This window comes from Cicer arietinum, chromosome 6 (genome assembly GCF_000331145.2).
Source record: "Cicer arietinum cultivar CDC Frontier isolate Library 1 chromosome 6, Cicar.CDCFrontier_v2.0, whole genome shotgun sequence".
In the NCBI taxonomy this organism is placed as follows: Eukaryota; Viridiplantae; Streptophyta; class Magnoliopsida; order Fabales; family Fabaceae; genus Cicer; species Cicer arietinum.
In genome coordinates, this window is record NC_021165.2 from 6,675,408 (window position 1) to 6,695,881 (window position 20,474).

The 20,474-nt window shown below is 27.0% G+C and overlaps 2 protein-coding genes across 4 annotated transcripts; one reads left to right on the forward strand and one right to left on the reverse strand.

Moving 5' to 3' along the window:
- The first annotated feature begins 782 nt into the window (after positions 1-782).
- Positions 783-2,627, forward strand: LOC101511780 (uncharacterized). 2 transcript variants are annotated; one of them, XM_012716754.3, is made up of 4 exons: positions 783-896; positions 1,519-1,665; positions 2,059-2,138; positions 2,292-2,627. In XM_012716754.3, the coding sequence occupies exons 2-4, from the start codon at positions 1,575-1,577 to the stop codon at positions 2,514-2,516; spliced, it is 396 nt and encodes a 131-aa protein (XP_012572208.1). In that variant the 5' UTR covers positions 783-896; positions 1,519-1,574; the 3' UTR covers positions 2,517-2,627. The 2 variants fall into 2 exon arrangements, with proteins under 2 accessions (XP_012572208.1, XP_012572207.1); XM_012716753.3 differs by having other exon boundaries at positions 1,519-2,138.
- A 112-nt stretch (positions 2,628-2,739) lies between these two features.
- Positions 2,740-7,228, reverse strand: LOC101506210 (uncharacterized). Of its 2 annotated transcripts, none has more exons than XM_004503846.4 (10): positions 6,717-7,228; positions 6,525-6,622; positions 6,323-6,365; positions 6,033-6,115; positions 5,878-5,942; positions 4,577-4,638; positions 3,856-3,915; positions 3,450-3,482; positions 3,125-3,190; positions 2,740-2,990 (listed from the first exon to the last, which is right to left on the reverse strand). In XM_004503846.4, exons 1-10 carry the CDS (start codon positions 7,110-7,112, stop codon positions 2,919-2,921), a joined length of 978 nt encoding a protein of 325 aa, XP_004503903.1. In that variant the 5' UTR covers positions 7,113-7,228; the 3' UTR covers positions 2,740-2,918. The 2 variants fall into 2 exon arrangements, with proteins under 2 accessions (XP_004503903.1, XP_027191707.1); XM_027335906.2 differs by having other exon boundaries at positions 2,740-3,013.
- Positions 7,229-20,474: the final 13,246 nt, after the last annotated feature.

Below are 20,474 nucleotides of genomic sequence, written 5' to 3' on the forward strand. Positions count from 1 at the left end.
ACAGTAGTCTTTGCCGTTAACGATGGCAAACTAATAGATTGAATGAACTTGAATCATAAATATAGATCAAAACAATACATAATCAATTTACAATCCATTAAAATCTCAAAAATAAAATAAAATCATCTACCATCCGTTAATTAAAATCCAAATTTATAGACATGTTATTATTTGCAATGCAATTTGGAAATATATGATATGGATTACATCTCTATTGTAAAAATAAATAAACAAAATAAATGCCTGAAATTGAAGCCTTTAAATGGGTTTTGGACTCACATCAACTAATGGGGCTTTGCATAACTATATCAATTTGGGATTGGGCCATATGTTAGAAAACATACTGATTATATCCCTACACACTGTACTCATACCCCCGCAAACTACCTTTAATAATTTCTCACAAAAGATAAATCAGATTTCTTTGGTACACTTCACATATATAGCTGAATAATTATCGTAAAATTGGAACTAAATAATGATCAAGCTTTGTCAATTTTGTGAACAGGTTTGAACATGATCATATAATAGATTAATATTGAATCCTCACTACAGACATATTTTTGAAATTAAAAAAGTAAAAATAAATTGGCTTCATAATCATAACCTTTTCATATAATATATGACTGATATACTAATAATGGTATAGAACAAATTTATTTAAATCAATGACACGTGCGGAGCAATGACCCAATCCACATGTAAGAGGAAGCAAGTGTCACACATGCTACTCTACACGTTTTTTTTGTATGCTATATTGCAGATTTACTTGTTTATGAGATCAATAATTCCGTCTTTTCTTTCTCAAAATACTTCAACTTCAATATATGAATTCTACATCTCCCTTTCAACTCGTCATTATCATCACACCTTTTTAAATTCAGTTCAGCTTGTAGGTATGTACTTTCAGTTATTTATGTATTTCACCTCACTATATTCTTCTTATAACTATACTAACCAAATAAACCTGTAACCCCATTTATTTAATTTATATACATATAAATGTACCTTACTTTAATTGCTAGATCCTGTCATTGATTTGTTATCAAATTAATCATGTCAACCAAACATGTGCACATACTAAAGTTGATGTATTTTTCTTTAATCAAACTTTTTTGAATATAAGGCTGAAGGGAGTATATATATATGTATGTATATAGTATACGTTAATAGTACATCACAATTATTTATATACATAATTTTAAAAATTATTATAGTAAAATTATTATTTTTAATGACTTAACAATTCAAATTAATTTTATAAATAACTATGATAAAAATTATTATTTTTAATGATTTAACTACTTAATTAAATTTTTGTTAAAATTTCATATGTTTAAGACAGTTACAAGTTACTTAACTTAGTAATGATGATTAATTGTAATTTGGTTGTATAAGTGTATCCAATATTCATGTAATCAATTTCTCTCTTTATCAATTCTAAAATAATTTCTCTTTGTTTATTTTTCTACTTTCTGGACTCTGCCATACTTTTCAACAACAATTTTTTTTCCCAAGATTTTCAGTGGAAGAATAATTAAGTTGTGAGTAAGAGAAACAATTAAGGAAAAGCAATGTCTGGTGTATCCCAAGCTGTGTCTGGTGGTGGAATTGAAGCAGAAAAAAGGCAAGAACATGGTAGCATGACAATGATGGGTTCATTACGTGTAATAGAACTTCAACTTGTTGCATTCGTATTAGTTTTCTCAGCAAGTGGTCTTGTCCCTCTTCTTGATCTACTCTTCCCTCTCTTTGTCTCTTTTTATCTCTTAACACTCTCACATTTTACATTTCCCTCGTACCATCGCGGATTGTCCCAGAATATTTTTCATGGTAGCAAGCTTTTTCAACTCTATGTTATTGTTGGAACAACAGTGGGATTGTTCTTGCCTTTGGCTTATGTGTTGGGTGGATTTGGAAGAGGGGACAAACTTGCAGTGAGATCTGCGAGCCCACACCTATTTTTTATATCTTTTCAAATACTTACTGAAAATATAGTAAGTGGGTTGTCAATGTTTTCACCTCCTGTTAGAGCATTGGTTCCTTTGATTTATACAGTAAGGAGAATCTTTGTGGATATTAACTGGATACATGATGTTTGGCTCAACATTACTTTGCCAGAAAATGCACCCTTGAAGGTTATTTTTATTTCATCAAACTATGTAGACATGTATTTTTGGAGCTATCTTATTTTGACACAACACCATGCCATCATATTTAAACTGCATAAAACAAACATTCTTATTTTGTTTCCATAGTGTGTATGAATTGTAATTTTGGTGCATGTGCAGGACAAAGCATGGTTTGGGTTCGGGAGGGTTCTGGCTGTGGCTAACCTGGTTTATTTCTCCATTAATCTCTTTGGATTCTTGATCCCAAGGTTCCTTCCAAGAGCTTTCAAGAGCTATTTCCAAGAGAGGGGAGAGGTTTATGCTAAGGCAGCTGAGGACAAAGTACATGGGGTCATAGACAAATCCAATGTACCACATAAAGAATCATCAAATTTACGCATTTAATTTTTCAAACATCTCTTGTTATTCCAAACAGCTTAGCACTTTTTTTTTTTCCCTTGTAAACTAAGATGTGTGTGTATAGCATCTAAGATATGCATATAGCTTTCCGTTATGTCAGTAATACTTTAAATAAGACTTAGGTATTATATTTTTAGATCAATGATTATTTTATTTTGTTTTGAAAGCAACTGCTAAACTAATTAGTCATTAAACTGATCTACGTTCATTAACCAAAACTAAAAAAGAAAGATAGATAAGATCGGTGAAATCAAAATTGATAATATACACAAATGGAGAGTATTCTATCACTACTTATCCTCACGCTAAGAGGTGACTATGTAGTCTTAGAGAAAAAAAATGCTAAGTGACAACTCAATAGTATATCATGTTAGTTTTCATCACCCATCAATAGTAGTCTTCTTCATCAGAGTCTTCTTCATCATCCATCAATGCTTCAATAACTGCAGCTTCTTCTTCCTGTAGAGAAGAAGGCATGCTATCTGTCAAACTTGTGATGATTACTGTTACATACCAGTTTGTTGACAAAAATTTGTTGACTTCTACAACAATTAAACTAAAAAAATGTTAACTCGATGAATAAAGTCACATACCACCAGGGCATTAAATTCAGTCTCCTCGTCTATGGAGTCAATAACAGCAGGATCATCAAGTAAGTCCTGTCCACATATGTTGTCATGGCAGATTAAGTCACACGCACACTAATTATTGTATGTGTGTTTGTATGTATGATAGACATTAGGAATTCTTATTTTGACCTTCTACTATAACTATATAGGGACAATAAAAGTTGAAACTGATCAACATTATTGGAGCGCATGCCACGACCATAAAATAATAAGGCAGCCAAATTCATAAGATAGGAACTAAGAAAGGAAATTGTGCAGTGAATAAGTGATTGGCTAATTGACTACTTACATCATCAGCCATTTGAAACATCCCATTCTCATCCTACACAAAATTAAGAGCCAAATTAATAATTATCATAATATATTGTTATCAAATTGTACAAATTCGGAACTAAAATAACTTTAACACTACATTCACACTGGTATTTACAAAGTGGGGTATTTAAGATTATACAGAATATTGTGACTGTTCTTCAATGGCAATAGCTGCTTGTAGCACAGACACGACAGACATATAGATACTGATAAGAATTTAATAAAATACTTTGAGAAAATGAAAGTAATCGAATGTAATTACATGTGTTGGTATCATGTTTGCGTCAAATAATGACACGTGTCAGACACTAAACATACCTTTAACTTAAATGTCAGTGCTACAGAGTTACTTTTGGAAGCTTGTACAAGTAAAAGCTTACCTTCACAACAACAAACTGAACTGGCTCAGGCGGTGTATAAATCAGGTAGCGTGTATTTTTCTGCAGAAACAAAAGGACTATAATTTAGCGCATGGTAAATCTTAATGTCCATAGTTGTGCCGAAGTCTATATCAGATAGAGGTTCCTTTGTCACGCTTCTAAATTTAAATATTGGATTATGACAAATACCCAAAAATGATTCTATACAAGCAAAGCATACTTCTTCATCATATAAATACAATGTGTTTGCAAGAAAGCACAATCAGTACAACAGAAAAAAAAAACGACAAACAAGAACAATGTATAGATAGTCTGGCATCTTCCAAACATGGTTTGTAATTGCAGAACGCAACTGCAATATGGCGATTTTATTGGTATCCGCAACAGATAACCACAATTGCGCTGCATTTGCCCATATTTTACCGCAATAAAAAGGTTCGTAGCAAAACCACAACTTTAAAACCGTGCTTCCAAAAGACTTGATCAAAACGGATGGGAGAACAAAAGCAACATTCATATAGTAATAGACAGACAGGGGATGACAATAACACTTATAAAAATGAAATAAACATTAAATTCATTTCAGTGAATTGGTCATTACAAAGTGCATACTAGTGAAAACACTTCAAGAAATTCTTGTATTAAAAACAAACCCTTCAAAAGAAAACAAAAATATAAAAACATATTTGTGAAAATGTCTAATTAGAGATAAGAAAATTACCAGATAAAAATATGTAATTTCTACACCTTCGCTTGGCAAACCATCCACTTCTTTACCATCATCTGCAAAATGGTAATAACAACTTATGTTATATTTAGAGCATAAGATGCAAATAGTTATGCATTAGATTATCACTCAAGAAGTAAGCCCCAATTAGAATGTGTTTCTCATCACCTTGTCAATAAATTGATAATAGTTTCCTAAGGATTAACCTTTGATTTAATTTGTTAAGTGAAATCAAAATCAGACATGGCAGTTGGAAAAATGAATAGTAGAAATGAAGCATGCACAACATTTAGGGCTAATGCATCAAAATCAGAAAATGCAAAATACAATGGAGTAACGACGAATATTATGGCATGTCTTTAAGATCAAAAGAAAAGACATGTAAGATATTATTATAACTATGCAACAATTCATGGTCCACCTAACTTGCACATGAAATTAGAATATAAGAGCAAATCAAGTTATCTCCAAATTCAGAGTCTAGTATTGTATATATAAATTTTCGGTTTTGTAGTGTGATATACATTACTTCGGAAAAAATATATATAATAACATTGTTATGAGATGGACAAATAACAAATAGAACAATGTTTGCATTCATTTTATGCAAGGATATAAAGTATATGACCGAAACAAGGGTCTGCACGCACACATGAGCAACAACCAATCAAGAAGGCGTTTGGAAGAGCTTAATTGGGTTTATCTTATAACATAAACACTTGCGAAAGTGTTTGGAAGAATTTATCAAAATAGCTTATGATACATATTCATACGTTTTCAATTAATTTTCATCAGCACTCTAAAATAGCACATGAAAATAACTTATATAGATCTTATGCAGAATCCCTACTTTGTTTGATCGTAGAAACAACTTACACATAAATTCTAATGTGATAAGTGCTTATTGAATAAGCACTTACTCAAGCCATTACCGAAACACCCCCAAAAATATCACAAGAATAAGTGACCTAGCAAATTCATTCTCCTTAGTAAAAAGGGATCCAATTTCCCAAGAAAGCAGTGTAATTAAAAACTACAAGAGGTAATGGAAAGAACATAACGGATATAACAGAGAAAGCTTTTATCTCTTCGCCAAAAACATGGCTTTGAAGCTGGAGGGAAAATAACATAGTAACAAAAGTTGAAATTTAACATGCTCAAGCTCTAACCAAGTAGTATATAAAAAAGGCATGTTGTGACTAGCTTCTTGTAACCTATAGAGTCTCAGTGCATTAACAACCACATCTAAACAAGAAAATATTCCAAACTGAATGGGAAAATAAAGAAATCCTCACCTGTGTGGAAGTCAAGTATATCTTTATCTGTATAGCAAAAACCGCCACGTGCTGTGTAACAGTACCTGATATGGAGACATAATTATTTTGTAAAGATAAAATACAAAGTTAATGTCACAAGCAGCTTTCTAAATAACAGGAAATCAGAAACATACCCACTATAAACAAGATGCATATGTATCTTGGCAAGTGCATAAGCTGCAGCAGGTAGAACAGATTCATCTTCCTCGTCGCTAATCTAATATACAAAAGGAAGATAACATTGAAAAGTATAAGTCCTAATATACAACGGCCTGTAAAGTGAACTCAATTTACGGGAGTCAAATCCATTCAAGATAACATTGAAAAGTATAAGTCCTAAATAAATCAAGATTAAATGTAGCTGTACCAAAAATAGGAACATCAAATGAATATTGGAGGCTTAAAATGCAAGGCAGAAACTTACCGCTGACCATCCATCACGTGTGCTCTTCAATATTTGCACAGGCCTGCGGTGAAAAGTTATATATTCATAGTCAACCGCAATCTAGGTCGTGACTTAACAGATTTTTATTCTCCGCAATATAAAGGATGCGATGCTACCACAACAGTTACGACGACCATTATAGAGATACCACTCTAGAAATTGATTATTTTGTATTACTTACGTGTCAACAGGACATAGCAACATACATTCATCTCGATCAGAACTTTTGAACACTCTCCGTATCACACATTCCAATGGAAGGTTACTGATAGGATCAACCTGTTAACAAATGCAATAGTTCACACACACAAGATAACTTATTAGCTTAGAAATAGAACAACCTTCATGTAATTACAAGATAAAAATATCTTACTATGGTAGCAAGTCTATTGGTCGTAGAAAGCGTAACGGTTCCGTTATCATCTAAAACAAATCCGGTGGGAGGTTCCGGCAACTCCATATCCTCAAGATCTGCATCCATGGAAAAATTGCGCAAAAGTTCAAAATCATTTGAATTTAAAGATTCCGAATCGTTAACTTCAACAACAGAATTCTTCTTCTTCTTCTTTTTCTCTTTCTTTTTTGGAGCAGTAGGAGAGGAAGTTTTCTTCTTGTTGACACGATGAGTTTCTGATTTGATATTGAGAGTACAGAAAATTGGAGAAGTTGAATAGGAAATAGGTTTTTGAAATGAAAATGATATTGGAATGAAAGGTGATTTCAAAGAGACACAAAACTTGAAAATGGATGTAGTCGCTGCAGAGGCCATTCCCCCTTTCCCCAGCACACTATCGTTCTTCCTTTGGATAATAATGATATAAAATATTTTTACATTTCATTTGCTTTTTCTTAAACTTTATCTCTATTTTATTTTAAAACGGCTGCTGTAATATTCATTTTGTAATCTGGTTTAGTAATACATTTCTAATTTTTTTTATAAATAAATATCCGCATCAACCATACTGATTTATTGTATCTAGGTAGGGGTGTTTATTTACTCTCACATGTAAATGTAAATTTGCGAATCATAGTACTTAAATTAAAACAATTTGTGTTTTAATACAACTTATTTAAGTTTGAATTTAATTTGAACTAATTCATTTAAATTTAATGGTATTTGATATGATATTTTGAACTCGTGAACTTAATTTATTGATATGATGTAAATATATTTATTTATTTTTATAGTTTAGTTATTAAATTTTATTTTAAGTTAATTTAATTAATTTAGATGTTTTGTTGTATTTGTAGATGTATTTTAAGTATTGAATTGTATGTTAGAGGTAGAATTTCATGACTTTTGAGATGTTCTAGTATTTAAATTTAGTTACATTCTTTTTAGAATAAAAATATTTTTTATTCATGATTCACTAACCAAACTCAACCGGTGAACACTCTTCTTATATATAGGTGTTTAAAAGTCAATTTACACTTTAATAACAACAAATGACACTTCTTGAATGTATAAGCTAACGAACTTCTTGATGATTATGAAAATGAAACAATTACTCGGTCGATATTAATTACATAAAAATAAAGAAGACACAAATATATTTCAAAGCTCAATTTCTCGAACGACATCAATCAAATCATTGTTTATGTTGTAAAGACACGAGAGTCATTAACTTATACGACATCTACCTCTAAATATAAGACTCATTCAACCGGATCAAAAACTAAAAAAGTTGGTAATAATATTAAGTTTGTTTATAATTAATATTGCTTTTGTAATTTTATAATTCAAGATAGAGATTTAATTAATCTTGTCATTATATTATTTATTGTTAGTTCTAAAAAAAATGTAAATTGATTAGAGATAAATTAATTAAAGAAAATAAGTAAGGTAGTTGAAAATTTAAATAGGATCTTGATATAGAATTAAGTTCTACCATATGAGATTATGATATAACCAAAAGGTGAAAATTGATAAGTCAACGAGAAATCGTGAAAAAGAAATCATAGACCTTAACTCACTCAACATTTTCATTAAAAAAATTCTATTTAATTTCAAACTTCTCAAATGAAGTGCTTACTAGAGTATTTATAGGAAAAATACTCATATACCTAAACGATCTAACAACATAAATAGCAGGAACTAGGTTGAGATCGTGGTTGATATATAATATTGTGGAACTCCATAACAAAAAATAAAAAAAGTTGTGCAACTCTGTAGAATGTTGACATTGCAATATGAAAATAAGATGTGCTAAGTAGAAATTGAGAATATCCAAGATTGTGCGTTGAGCAATTGGATCGATCTGGTGCAATATTGCATTTTCATTTGTAGTAGGTTTTATGGAAAAAGAATAAAGAGATTGAACAACGAATTTTGGCGCTTAGGTTGCGCAATCAAAGACAAACATATTGAATGCTATGATGTTATCCAAGGAGTTAGGATTGCATGATTTTTTTGGGTGAAATTTTTACGATGGTTGAATGAATTAGGAATCCATTGATTTGCGTCATATCCACTATTCACTAATCACACAAATGGACATATACTAAATCATTTAAATTATTCTTAAATTAAACTTTCCTCAACATTACATCATCTCGTACATAAAACATTATCATTTAATAATGATACTCTGTTTTCTACCAAGGTGCCATTTCTTTTTGGTGATTGCATCAAAATAGTTTTCTCTACACTAAATATAAGTTTTCTACTACGCCAAATTTAATAACTCTTTATGGGTGTGTTTTTAAAATAAAAATTTAAAGTCCAAGAACCTCGCGAGTATGTTGGTATTATAAAAATATTACCCATCATTTATAATATTATAATAAATCATTGAATAATAGGAAGATTAAGTCAATATCCAAGAAAATAAATATGTCTCATTAAAAACTTTATTTGAAAAGTCTTAAAATCTTAACTCAACTCACAAATGCCGATATTGTTAGGTTAGATGTCAGATTTGAATCCGAAACTTCATAATTATATGAGTTAATTATGATAAAATTTACTATATTTTATAAGATAAAAAAAAAAACCTTACTTAAAAAAATTTAAGGAATAAAACTATTATGAAAGGAAATTGAAAAAAAAAAAAGCTAAGGGATAAAACTATAGTACAAGGTAATAAAGCAAACCTAGTGACAAAACAAAATTTGTCGGTTCATGTTGCATTTCCTATAAATATGATACATGTTAAACTAAATTTATCTTATAAAAAATATGTAATTTAACTATTTAGTCTTCAACTTTCATAACACAATATTTAATGAAATATTTATAGGTGTATTTTTGTAAAGAGAAATTATGAAGAATGAAATAAATAATATTTATTTATGTGTAGAATAAAAGAGGTGAAAAATATGTATGAGATAACAAGTAATAAACAATCAGAACCGACTCAACACATGTAAAGATCTAAAACGAATTTTAATATGAAGCGTAAGGTAAATTTTCTAAATTTTAACATGACATCACTAAATTAATATAATTGATGTCATGTAATGTTTTTTTAAATTAATTTAATATCATTGAGACAATATTAAATTTTAAAAAAATATATATATTTTAGTTTTAAAAATATTAAAATCTAATATCTTTTTATCAAGTAAATTTTTGTAGACTTTTTGATAAAGTAAAATTTTTATTTTTCACGGACACCACCGTCGCTTTAGTAGCTATACCTTTAGGTTAACTTTATAAACAATAGTAAAAAAAAAATTGTAGTAAAAATTCTAAAATACTTTATATTTTCATTTATTAAAATATTAGTATATAGATAAATTTATCTATTTTTACTTTTAATGTTTTTTATATCCACAATATTATCACCACTTTGACGAACCCATAAAATGACAAACACTTTCTTTGATGCTACCTGCAGGTGAAAGATCTCAAATAATGGATAGGGAAATAATCATTCCACATCCACTATTGATTAATTAAAAAAAGTACTTTTTCATTCTCATCCGGAGGCGTGAAGATTATAATTGAATTACAAAATTGTAAGTTGATAGCATAAAGTTATCCAAACTGGTTGGCAAAAAATACTCAGTTAACCAATTGAATCAATAAACTTTTTTTTAAGATACTACTATAAATTTATATTCAGATATTTTAAATTTGAATTCAGAATAAAATATTTAATTTAATATTATTGATATTTATTAATTTAATTAAAACTCAGAAAACTGAAAAATCTCAAGTTTAAATTCAAAATAAAATATTTAATATAATAATATCGATATTTATTAATTAAATTAAAGTTTAATAATGATGTCAACGAAGAATCAGTATCCATTGACAATTTTACAAATTGACTCTTGCAATTTTTTAACATAATTATAAATAATAATTCCGTCATTTCTTTTTCTATTAATTATTTATTTAATTTTAAATAATAATATTATATTTGATATTTTAAAATATTAATAATATTAATTTTATTTACAGAAAACTAAAAAATTCCTTTATTTGATGAATGCTAATGGGGCGAACGAAATCCCTTAACCTATGACCGTTAGAGTTTTGTATTATATTGGCACATCTAGCATCCATAATATTATACATATGGTAGCATCATCACAGATTCACAGTTGTATAAGAATGCCACTTACAATTCATCTTCCAAAATTGATTGGTTATGCCATCTTCAAAGGTAACAACAAGCAACCATAAAAGTGATACCCAAGGATCACCTTATACATTCTTTCTTTCAAATAAAATCACTTTGCTAGTACCATCAATATGTTACTTTTGTAGCCATTTTTTTTTTAAACTATCAACAATAAAATTATATATTGTAAATAGATGTCTTTTACAATTTTTTTTTGAAAGAATGTCTTTTACAATATTAAACTTTGCAAAATTAAATATATTTATTTGATTGATTAAATTTTCAAGATTTAATTAGTAACAAAAGTGATTAAGAACTAAAACTATAGATACGAATAAAATTAATCCTGCTATTAATTTAATTGAAAATAGATTTAATTTCTAAAAAATTGAGTTCTAAAGCAGTTGATTTGGTAGTAAACCTTTAGAGGGGAGCTTAATATTGGATCATGAGAAGAGGTTGAAAATTATCTATATTGAATCAAAAACAACTATATAAGTTGAGTTGTATAGTCCTTCCTCTAATATATTGTTCAATTTAATTTTGTTTTTTTTTACCAATATGAATATTCTAATTCATACATATTACACAATACTTAAATTATTAGAGATCATCACCTTAAATAAATAATTAAACAAGTGAGATGTTGTATTTTAATCTAAAATTTAAAGATATTAAATATACGAGTCTGATCAATTATATGAGGTTCAGTTCCCACATTTTTATCCATTTTTATCCATGTACAAGCATTATTCGATTAGAGACTTTACAATTTATTTCAACTTGATTGAGCAAATCTTGCTCCATATAGATAACTGTGGTTCAAATTTGAAAAACACCAAAATAATAGTAGAAGAATTCTAAATTTACAAAAACGGTTACACGCTTAAAAGGCAAACTTTGCCAAAATGATGACATGGGAATTGGTCATTATCTTTTGGAACACTTTTATCTTTTATATGCACGATTTTTACAACTAGTTGATTTCTTGCTCCAACTATCAATCTATCATCATTTCAATCTTACTAATATACTCTAATTTGTGGGGGAAAAGAACTACTATTATATACACAAAGAACCACTTAAAAAAACGATACGTGAATTAATTAAGTGCTATATTATTAATTAAGTGCACTTTTTCAGGGAGGCTAGAATATTATAATTGAGCTACACATTAATAATGATTAATTAGTTGATAGATATATATAATTATATGAAAAAGTGTATAGTGGGGGAAAATATCCAAACCCGTATTTAGTTAACCATTGATGAGCCAGTATTTTGTGGCCAAATTAATGAAGAATTGATATCCACTGACCTAACACTTAATCTTATTAGAAATTTAAGTGTATTATAAAAATTAAAGATTAGGCTTAATACGAAGATAACATAATAAAACAGATTGTGTTCCCTCCTTGCATGATAGTTACAACTTGTTCATCTCTTACTTTTAACTATCCCATTATGTTTTATATAAAAAGAATTATCCCATTGCTTTTTTTTTTTTATAATAATAAAAAATATCCATAAGATTTAACTCGCTTAGTAAAAGTATCAATATTGTTTAACTGAATTACAGTTTTAAAAAAAATATATTTTTAGGTGTTTTTATCTTTTTTTATATCTTTTGAAAAAAATCAAAATATAAAAGTAATATAAAACCAACTTAAAATTAAAAATAATTTTTCATTAAAAAATAATTTCATTGCGATAAACAAACACAATTTTTCTTTACAAAAGAATCTTTAATAAATAATTTTTAAACCATCAAATATTAAAATAATTTATTTTATAATCAGTAACAAATGAATCAATTATAAAACTATAAAAGAAGAAACTAAGATGGCCATAGCATGAGTATTATGACCACATCATATATGCTGGAAACCACTTGAGCTTTCTAAATATCGTATAATTACAAAGTTGTTCTTTATATAGACAGCTTTAGCATATATTAATTTGAAATATCAACTGCGCGTTTGAATCCAATGCACCCATATTAACAAAATCTTTCGTAATCTCGAATTATGCTTTTAAAAATGCATTTAATTTATAGTATGATTTATTTAAATTTCATATACTCCGATTTGTATAGGTTTTATAACAATATTTATATGGCTTAATTGCAGTTTTGGTCCCCCTATTTTAGCTGATTCGCAAAAGTAGTTCTCTCATTTTGTTTCTCTCCAGTTTTGGTCTCTCAAACAGAATTTTGGTTCAAAACTTGATAAAATTTTATTTTTTTTACATTTATTTAAGTCACATTATGCTTCAAAATCTCATTTGCAACAATTGTACCTAGAATCTATGATTATAAATGGTGTAGTACGGCTTTAAAAAATGAAATTTCATTAAGTTTTTGACCAAAATTCTGGGGACCAAAACTGAGGAGAAACAAAATAGGAGGACTACTTTCGCGATTCAGCTAAAATAGGAGGACACAACTGCAATTAAGTCTATTTATAATAATTGAATATAGATATATGCATGTATTCTTCGAGAACCATCTCATATATATAATTGGGACACGAAAACGCTGCATGTGACCTTTTGAGTTTGTGGTAATAATATATACCCTACTACTTTATAAAGTGGAATTAAGCTCATTAATTCAAACCCATGTCGATATACCTATGTCCCTTGCCCATGCTGGTTACTTTTTGGTTTTTGATTCCATGCGTTTCAAAATTTTGAAATCAATCAATCTACATTTCATCAACGTGACATACATATTTTTAATTTGTTTTTCTAGGATAAAATTTGATTTAAAAATTGATGTGTGTTCTCAAAAGTTTGATCCCCATAGTTGAAGAACCAAACTCATTGGGTATCTGTTTTTCATTGCTGCAAGGAACACATTGCTATGAAGAGATGGTTGAAAGGTGTAAATGCACAAACTGCAAATTGAATTCATAATATTAGATAGTTGAATAAACACACATAATGAACACACAAACATAATCAAACAAACTAAATTTAGATTCTTGAAATAGATTTACGCAACTAGATAAAATAACACAAAATAAATAAATTACTTCAAATAAACACAAGCGCACCATACCAAATAACATAAACAAATTCACATGAATTTTATCATCTAAACATTATCACCTATTTAATACTAAATTATTTTATCACAGTTGCAAAAAAGTAACATAGAAGAAGATGATCGGCTACACTCTTTAGCACAAACTTTCTTCATCTCCATACTCTGAAAATGATGTACAACATCTCGTCAAGGTTAAGTTTCTTTTCTTTGTCACTCTCTATTGTTCATAAAAATGTTAAACGAGGGATCCTACATCTAGGATTCATTCTATTTAAGAAGATGCAATAATACTTTTTTGTGATTTTGATCTCTCATAAAAGGGATTCATAATAGTTCTCACAAAGTTGTGAGATGTTCATTTAACATGTCAAAAAATTCGACAACTCATCAAAACTAATAGAATTTGTGATTCAAATTTAACGTTAGGAATAATTAATAGATCAATGATTTTATTTTATCAAGGACAATTATAAGACCATTTTTTTTATTCACAAGTCCTTGTTCATAAATTCATTTATATTATATATGGTGATGAATGATGGACCGAATCAATTACCAGCTCCCAAGTCAAATTAGGGTTTGTTGTTGCACCAGGGCGTGCGTATTTTGTATCTATAGAGAAATTTATTAGCCACCCCAATATTTAAACATTACACTTCTATATTTATATTAAACTTCAATTTTATCCACCACTTTATCTATAAAAAAATATTCACTAAAAAGAAATATATTCAAAATATTTCAAAAAAAAAAATTCCGAATTTCAAAATTTTCGCACTTAAATAAATATAGTAGCATCGATTATCTCATGCTAACTTTGACGTTTTATTAAAAACCAAAAAAACATACTAGATTTTCAACAATAACATCTGTATATGCATCGACCTGACCAACACTAACATTAATTTTTTAACAAAAAATAATTATAAATTCTTTCAAATTCCTCATCATTTCAAAAAATCGTTATTTTGAGTTGTTGTTTTTTAAATATTTCAGAATATAAATTTATTCTGACAATTTCATTTTCATCATTTTTTTTTGAAATTCGAAATATTTCAAGAAATAAATTATCCGAAAGCTAAAATATATTTAAAAAAATTTCAAATAAATAAAAAATGAAAAAAAAGAAATACAAAATTTTTAACTAAAGATATCAGAAATTATGAAAAATATAATTAATTTTTCCAATAAAAAATACATTTGGATTCATTAGTTGTTGGATGCGCCAAGGATTACATGGACTAGTCAAACACTAAGTATGAAATTTAATACTTTAAATAAAAATTGTTCAGAATAATTCTATTTTTAAAAAATTCAGAACTTAATGAAAATTTTGTATTTATTCTAAACATTTTAAATAAAATAATAGAAGAATTATTTTATAACTTTAATAAATTTATAGAAATAAAAAAAATGAATTAATTATTGAGGTGTGAAATAGATTTATCGCACACATATATATGATGATGAGAGGCGAGACATAGGGAAACCAATACCACCACTATCAAATTTAAATGTCAAATCTTCTAACTTCCACATTCAGCGGTTCCTCCTTTCTTTCACTACAAATTAATGATTAATATGTTGAACATGAACTGTCGCAATCATTGAAAAATCTTGACATTTGTCATCAAAATTCTCCCAATAAACAGCTCCACCTAATTACTTTTTTCTTCGTACAATATACAGGCGTTTTCCTCACCACCATTTATTTGATTTGATATATTCCAACACCACACATTCACGCCATCACACCATGAGACCACGTGTGCAATTTAGCAAGATTTTATTTTTTTAATTTCAAAGGAGGAAGTTGAAATTGTAAAATGGTTATTAATATATTTAATTAATAGATTTAAATGTATTTTTAATTATTTTATTTTTGATGATATAGTATTCTTATTAATTTATTTTTATTATTATTATTTTATTTATATATTAAAATTTAATTATTTTATTTATATGTATTAAAAAATTATAATTTAAATTATTTCTTTTAAAGTATTTAAAATTTATTTATTTTATTTTATATTTTTTAGTAACTTCAAATTTTAAAATATTTATATGCGTGTATAAGATATTGCTTACCATATGGAGTTTAAGGGCGTGAAAGGAAGAAATAGATTTTTTTTATGTTAGGTTTAGAGATTTTAGAATAGATGATTAAAATAGTTCATGCTTGTGAAGTTCAATGGCTAAAATTTAGAATAGATTAGAGTATAATTGAATTTCTTTAATGGCATGAAAATATGTTCTTTTGATTTATTTGAAATTAAAGACCTTGGATTTCATTATTGTGACAAATTATGTTGAGTGAATTGACGTTGTGATGTTGTTTTGATGGATTGTATGTCAATGATTTCTTTTCAATTTGATTCTTAGATGTATTCATTGTTTGACTTATTCATAATTTGTACCATTTGTGTTTGGAAAAATTCATTAGGAAATTAGTTTGATTGAATGAGTGATGTTAGTTTAAAATTCGTATGACGTATGTGTGGTGTTTTGGTCATAATTTTTTCTCCAGCCCTTACTTTTGAATGATTGTTGTTAGTTTTATGGAAACTAGACTCAATTACTTTCAATTTGAGTACAAACTTTATCATATTTGATTAAGTATTGATGCTTAAAAATGAGCTACAAGTTAAACCAAAGTTGCTGTTATGGTTTTATGGCATTGTGTATTGTTTTGATAAATTGCAAAATATTGGGGGCTTAATTGAAAATAAATAAATTTTTATCTATAAACTAGACATTATAAATTTTCTAAAGAGTACTCATTTACTAAATTCTAATACCTATAAACTTATATCAATTGATGCTACAATTAGACTCAGTTTTGTGTTATTTTAGCATAAATATGAGGCGATTTTGAAGAAAAAAATCTATCATAATCTTGTTTCTTTGATTTTTCTTTTACACTATATGATTAGTATGATATAATGAACTTAATATTATATGTTATCATATGAATGATCTATGTTTTATGTTATATTGCTTTACATCATAAGAATTTGCAAGGTTGAATCTGTTATAGTTTTTAATGTATTTCATTAGTAGTTGATGTTGTAATTAATAGGTAGTGATATGTGTGTGTGTGTGTTTGTGTGAATAAGGTGTTTACTGTATATTTGAATAAGGTGAGAAGTATAAGATGTATTATAATTAAATAAATTTTCTGTTAATATATGACGAAAACGACGGTGGGTGAGACACTGTTAATTACAAACATAATTATGTTCAATATTATTAAAATAAAATTACTAAAAAGAATAGAGTATTGGTAAAGTTAATGTAGTGTTTATGACGCACATTGTTAGGTAAAGTTTAAATCATTAAATTACTTAGTTTAATGATCTAAATATTTAGAAATAGTTAAAAGTTAGAGGTAGAAGAGATAATTCGAAAGTAGTTTACAAAGTAATATAAACTTAAATGACAAATATATTCTTGAATTAGACTTTCAATTGATTTGGTTACATCCTCTGAGACCAACTGAGATGTAATCTCATCTCACGTTATTTAAATGTTTTACAAATAAAAAGACTTAGATCAAGAGTTGAAAAATGGAGCATAGATGTTTATGTTATAGTTTGGCTAAAATTTATAAGAAATTATTTTGAACCATGGATGTGTTACGTAATCTATTTTGCTCTTTATTTTGAAGGATTAGTGTGTATATTAATATCATTTGCATGACTTTGTGACGAGATATGTATTAACTACCTCTTTTGTCAAATTATGTTAACGTTCAAATTATATTATAGACAATCAACTTATAATATTACACGAGATCTGTAGGTATAAATCCAAATTTACCTTATTGTAGGAGTCTAACTCTTTTGCTAAATTTTCATATATTTGTAATTAATTTTCATACTAAATAAGTTAGTTTGAAGCTTTTAAACTATTGAGAAATGCAATGCAGACACACATAATTAGAGTCTCTTTGGCAAGACACATAAACTAGTTTATAAGCTATAAACTATAAAACCTATGTGATAACCCTTATTTTCGAGTGTGCTTATAGTATTTTTTGATAAGCTACTTCAATAAATTTTTGAGTTTATAATTTAAAGTTATCATTTTCTTTTAATTTTATTTTTATTATTGTAACTAAAATCATTTTTTACTCTTTATAATTTATTTATTATAATTTAAAATGAATAAATTAGTAAATAATTTAAATTTTTTATAATAATTTATATAATATAAAATTTAAAATGATTTTAATAAATAATATTCTATAGTGAATAATTTATTTATTATAATTTAAAATAAATAAAATAGCTATATAAATAAAAAATATATCAAATTAAAATTTAATTTATTTATTATAATTTTAAATTATTTATAAATAATTGAAGTTTTAAAATAATTAATATTTTTAAGTAAATAATGTAAAATAATTTATTTATTATATTTTAAATAATATAAAATATTTTAAACATTAACTAATATATATTTTTTAAATTAAATGTAATTTTATGTTTTTAAACTAATTTAACCTCTAATTTTGTCAAATATTTTAATTAACTTACCAACTATTAGCTATAAGTTATATTTTACCAAATAGAACCTTAAGCTGAAACCAATGCTGAAACACATTAAATTACCAACTTTTATATCTTCTCCAATTTTTATCGATTAAGAGTTCAAAATCAAGCCAAATATTCCATGAAAATTAACATAACAAAATAAAAGGTGACCAATTATTTCCCTTTAATTATAAAGCAAAGTAAAGGAAAATAGTGTGGTGTTTTATTCTCACAATTTAACTTTGTTTAACAAAATTTAGCTTTATTTAACGATAAGATACAGATGACAGATCAAAGCTAGGAAGGAGGAGCAAGAGGAATAGATTCTTGTAACATATACATAATTAAAATAATTGAGAGGATATTTTACAGGTGGAAAACAAACTATAATGTAATTTTCACAAATTATAAACGAATAAACTATCATTCTAGTTTTAAAAGTATATGACACTGTTATTTTGATAGTGGACTCAACAAAAGAATTTAAATCAATTCTAGAATTATCAAAATAATCTTTAAAATATATAATTTATTATTATAATAGTCACTGAAAAGTACAATTTACTGTTAAAATAGTATATAATCGTTGTAACATCAAATACTAAACTTATTGATATTTTAATAATTAATGTATATTTTTTACCTAGTCAAAAATTAAAATGTCAATGTCATATAATTTTCAGGACTAAAATAGTTTACCCTTTATCCTATAGTAGTACATTAAATAATTCTATAATAATTTTTTACTGTGAATGCTATAAGAGTTCTATAATAATTCTACGATTTGTTAAAGTAATAGCTATTATTTAACCAAACAAAATACTAGAAATAAGTTATTTTGGACAACTATTTTTGTTGATCTAGAATATAGTCCACTAAAAAGTGTTGCAGTTTTTTTAAAGCAAATTGGGGTAAGATATGTCTCCTCCCTCTTACTCATTTTCATGTATGCTTTTGTATTATATATCCCATACGTATCTAATATCGATAAAATAAGAGTAGTGCCAACAAAGTAGCATATTTTCTCTTTTATTGAATGAAATATACGTGGGTCTAATTATTTTCAAAAAAGTGTGTATATATATATATTTCACCTAATTAAAAAATAAATGTTAAAAAGAGAGTGTGAAAAAGAGTGTCTAACATTACACATAAAATAAAATGCTTATATAGCCACATGTATTAATATGAGCATTATTTACGTAATGTTCTCGAATTGTGCAAGGAGAAACTGAATTCAAATGTCTCAAATTTGTTCTTTTATATGCTTGATGATATGCTTGAAAACTAGAATATGTGCCATATGGACCACATTTCTTAGATTCGTGTATGGCATTCAAGTGGTCAGAAAAAAATATGATCAATAATTTCGATTATTTTTATAATAGGATAAAATTAACATCTAGCTAAAAGAACAAGGAGTGCCAAGCTAGACCAAACCATAGTTCTGATGTACATAACACATACAACAAGCTTTCATAATAAATTACAACAACATAACAACTTTGAATTTCAGGAATAGATAAACGTGCTCAACATGATATAATTTTCATACTTAATATGTTGAGTAGTTAATTTTAGTTGTTAAAGATTTCCAAATTCGACAACTTAAGGCCGTAACATGTATTTAGAAGTGGAAGCAATTTTCATCTAATAAATTGATTTTGTGAGATTATGTTAGATGCAATTTTAATAATTAAAAAAAGAATAAAATAAATTTTAATTATTATAAAATTTCAAAATAACAGAATATCTTATATAAAATAGCTCAATGTTAAGTATTATTTCCTACAGTCATGAAATAAAAGGTATATATTTCTTACACTTTACTTTTTAACCTTTTTTTCTATCTTTTTTGCATTTCAATCCCTTTCAACTTTCCATAATCTTGTTTTCTTTATTCCTAGACTGTATAAACTTCACTTTTCAAAACCAAAACCACTATAAATACCTCAATTCTCCTCATAAGTGAT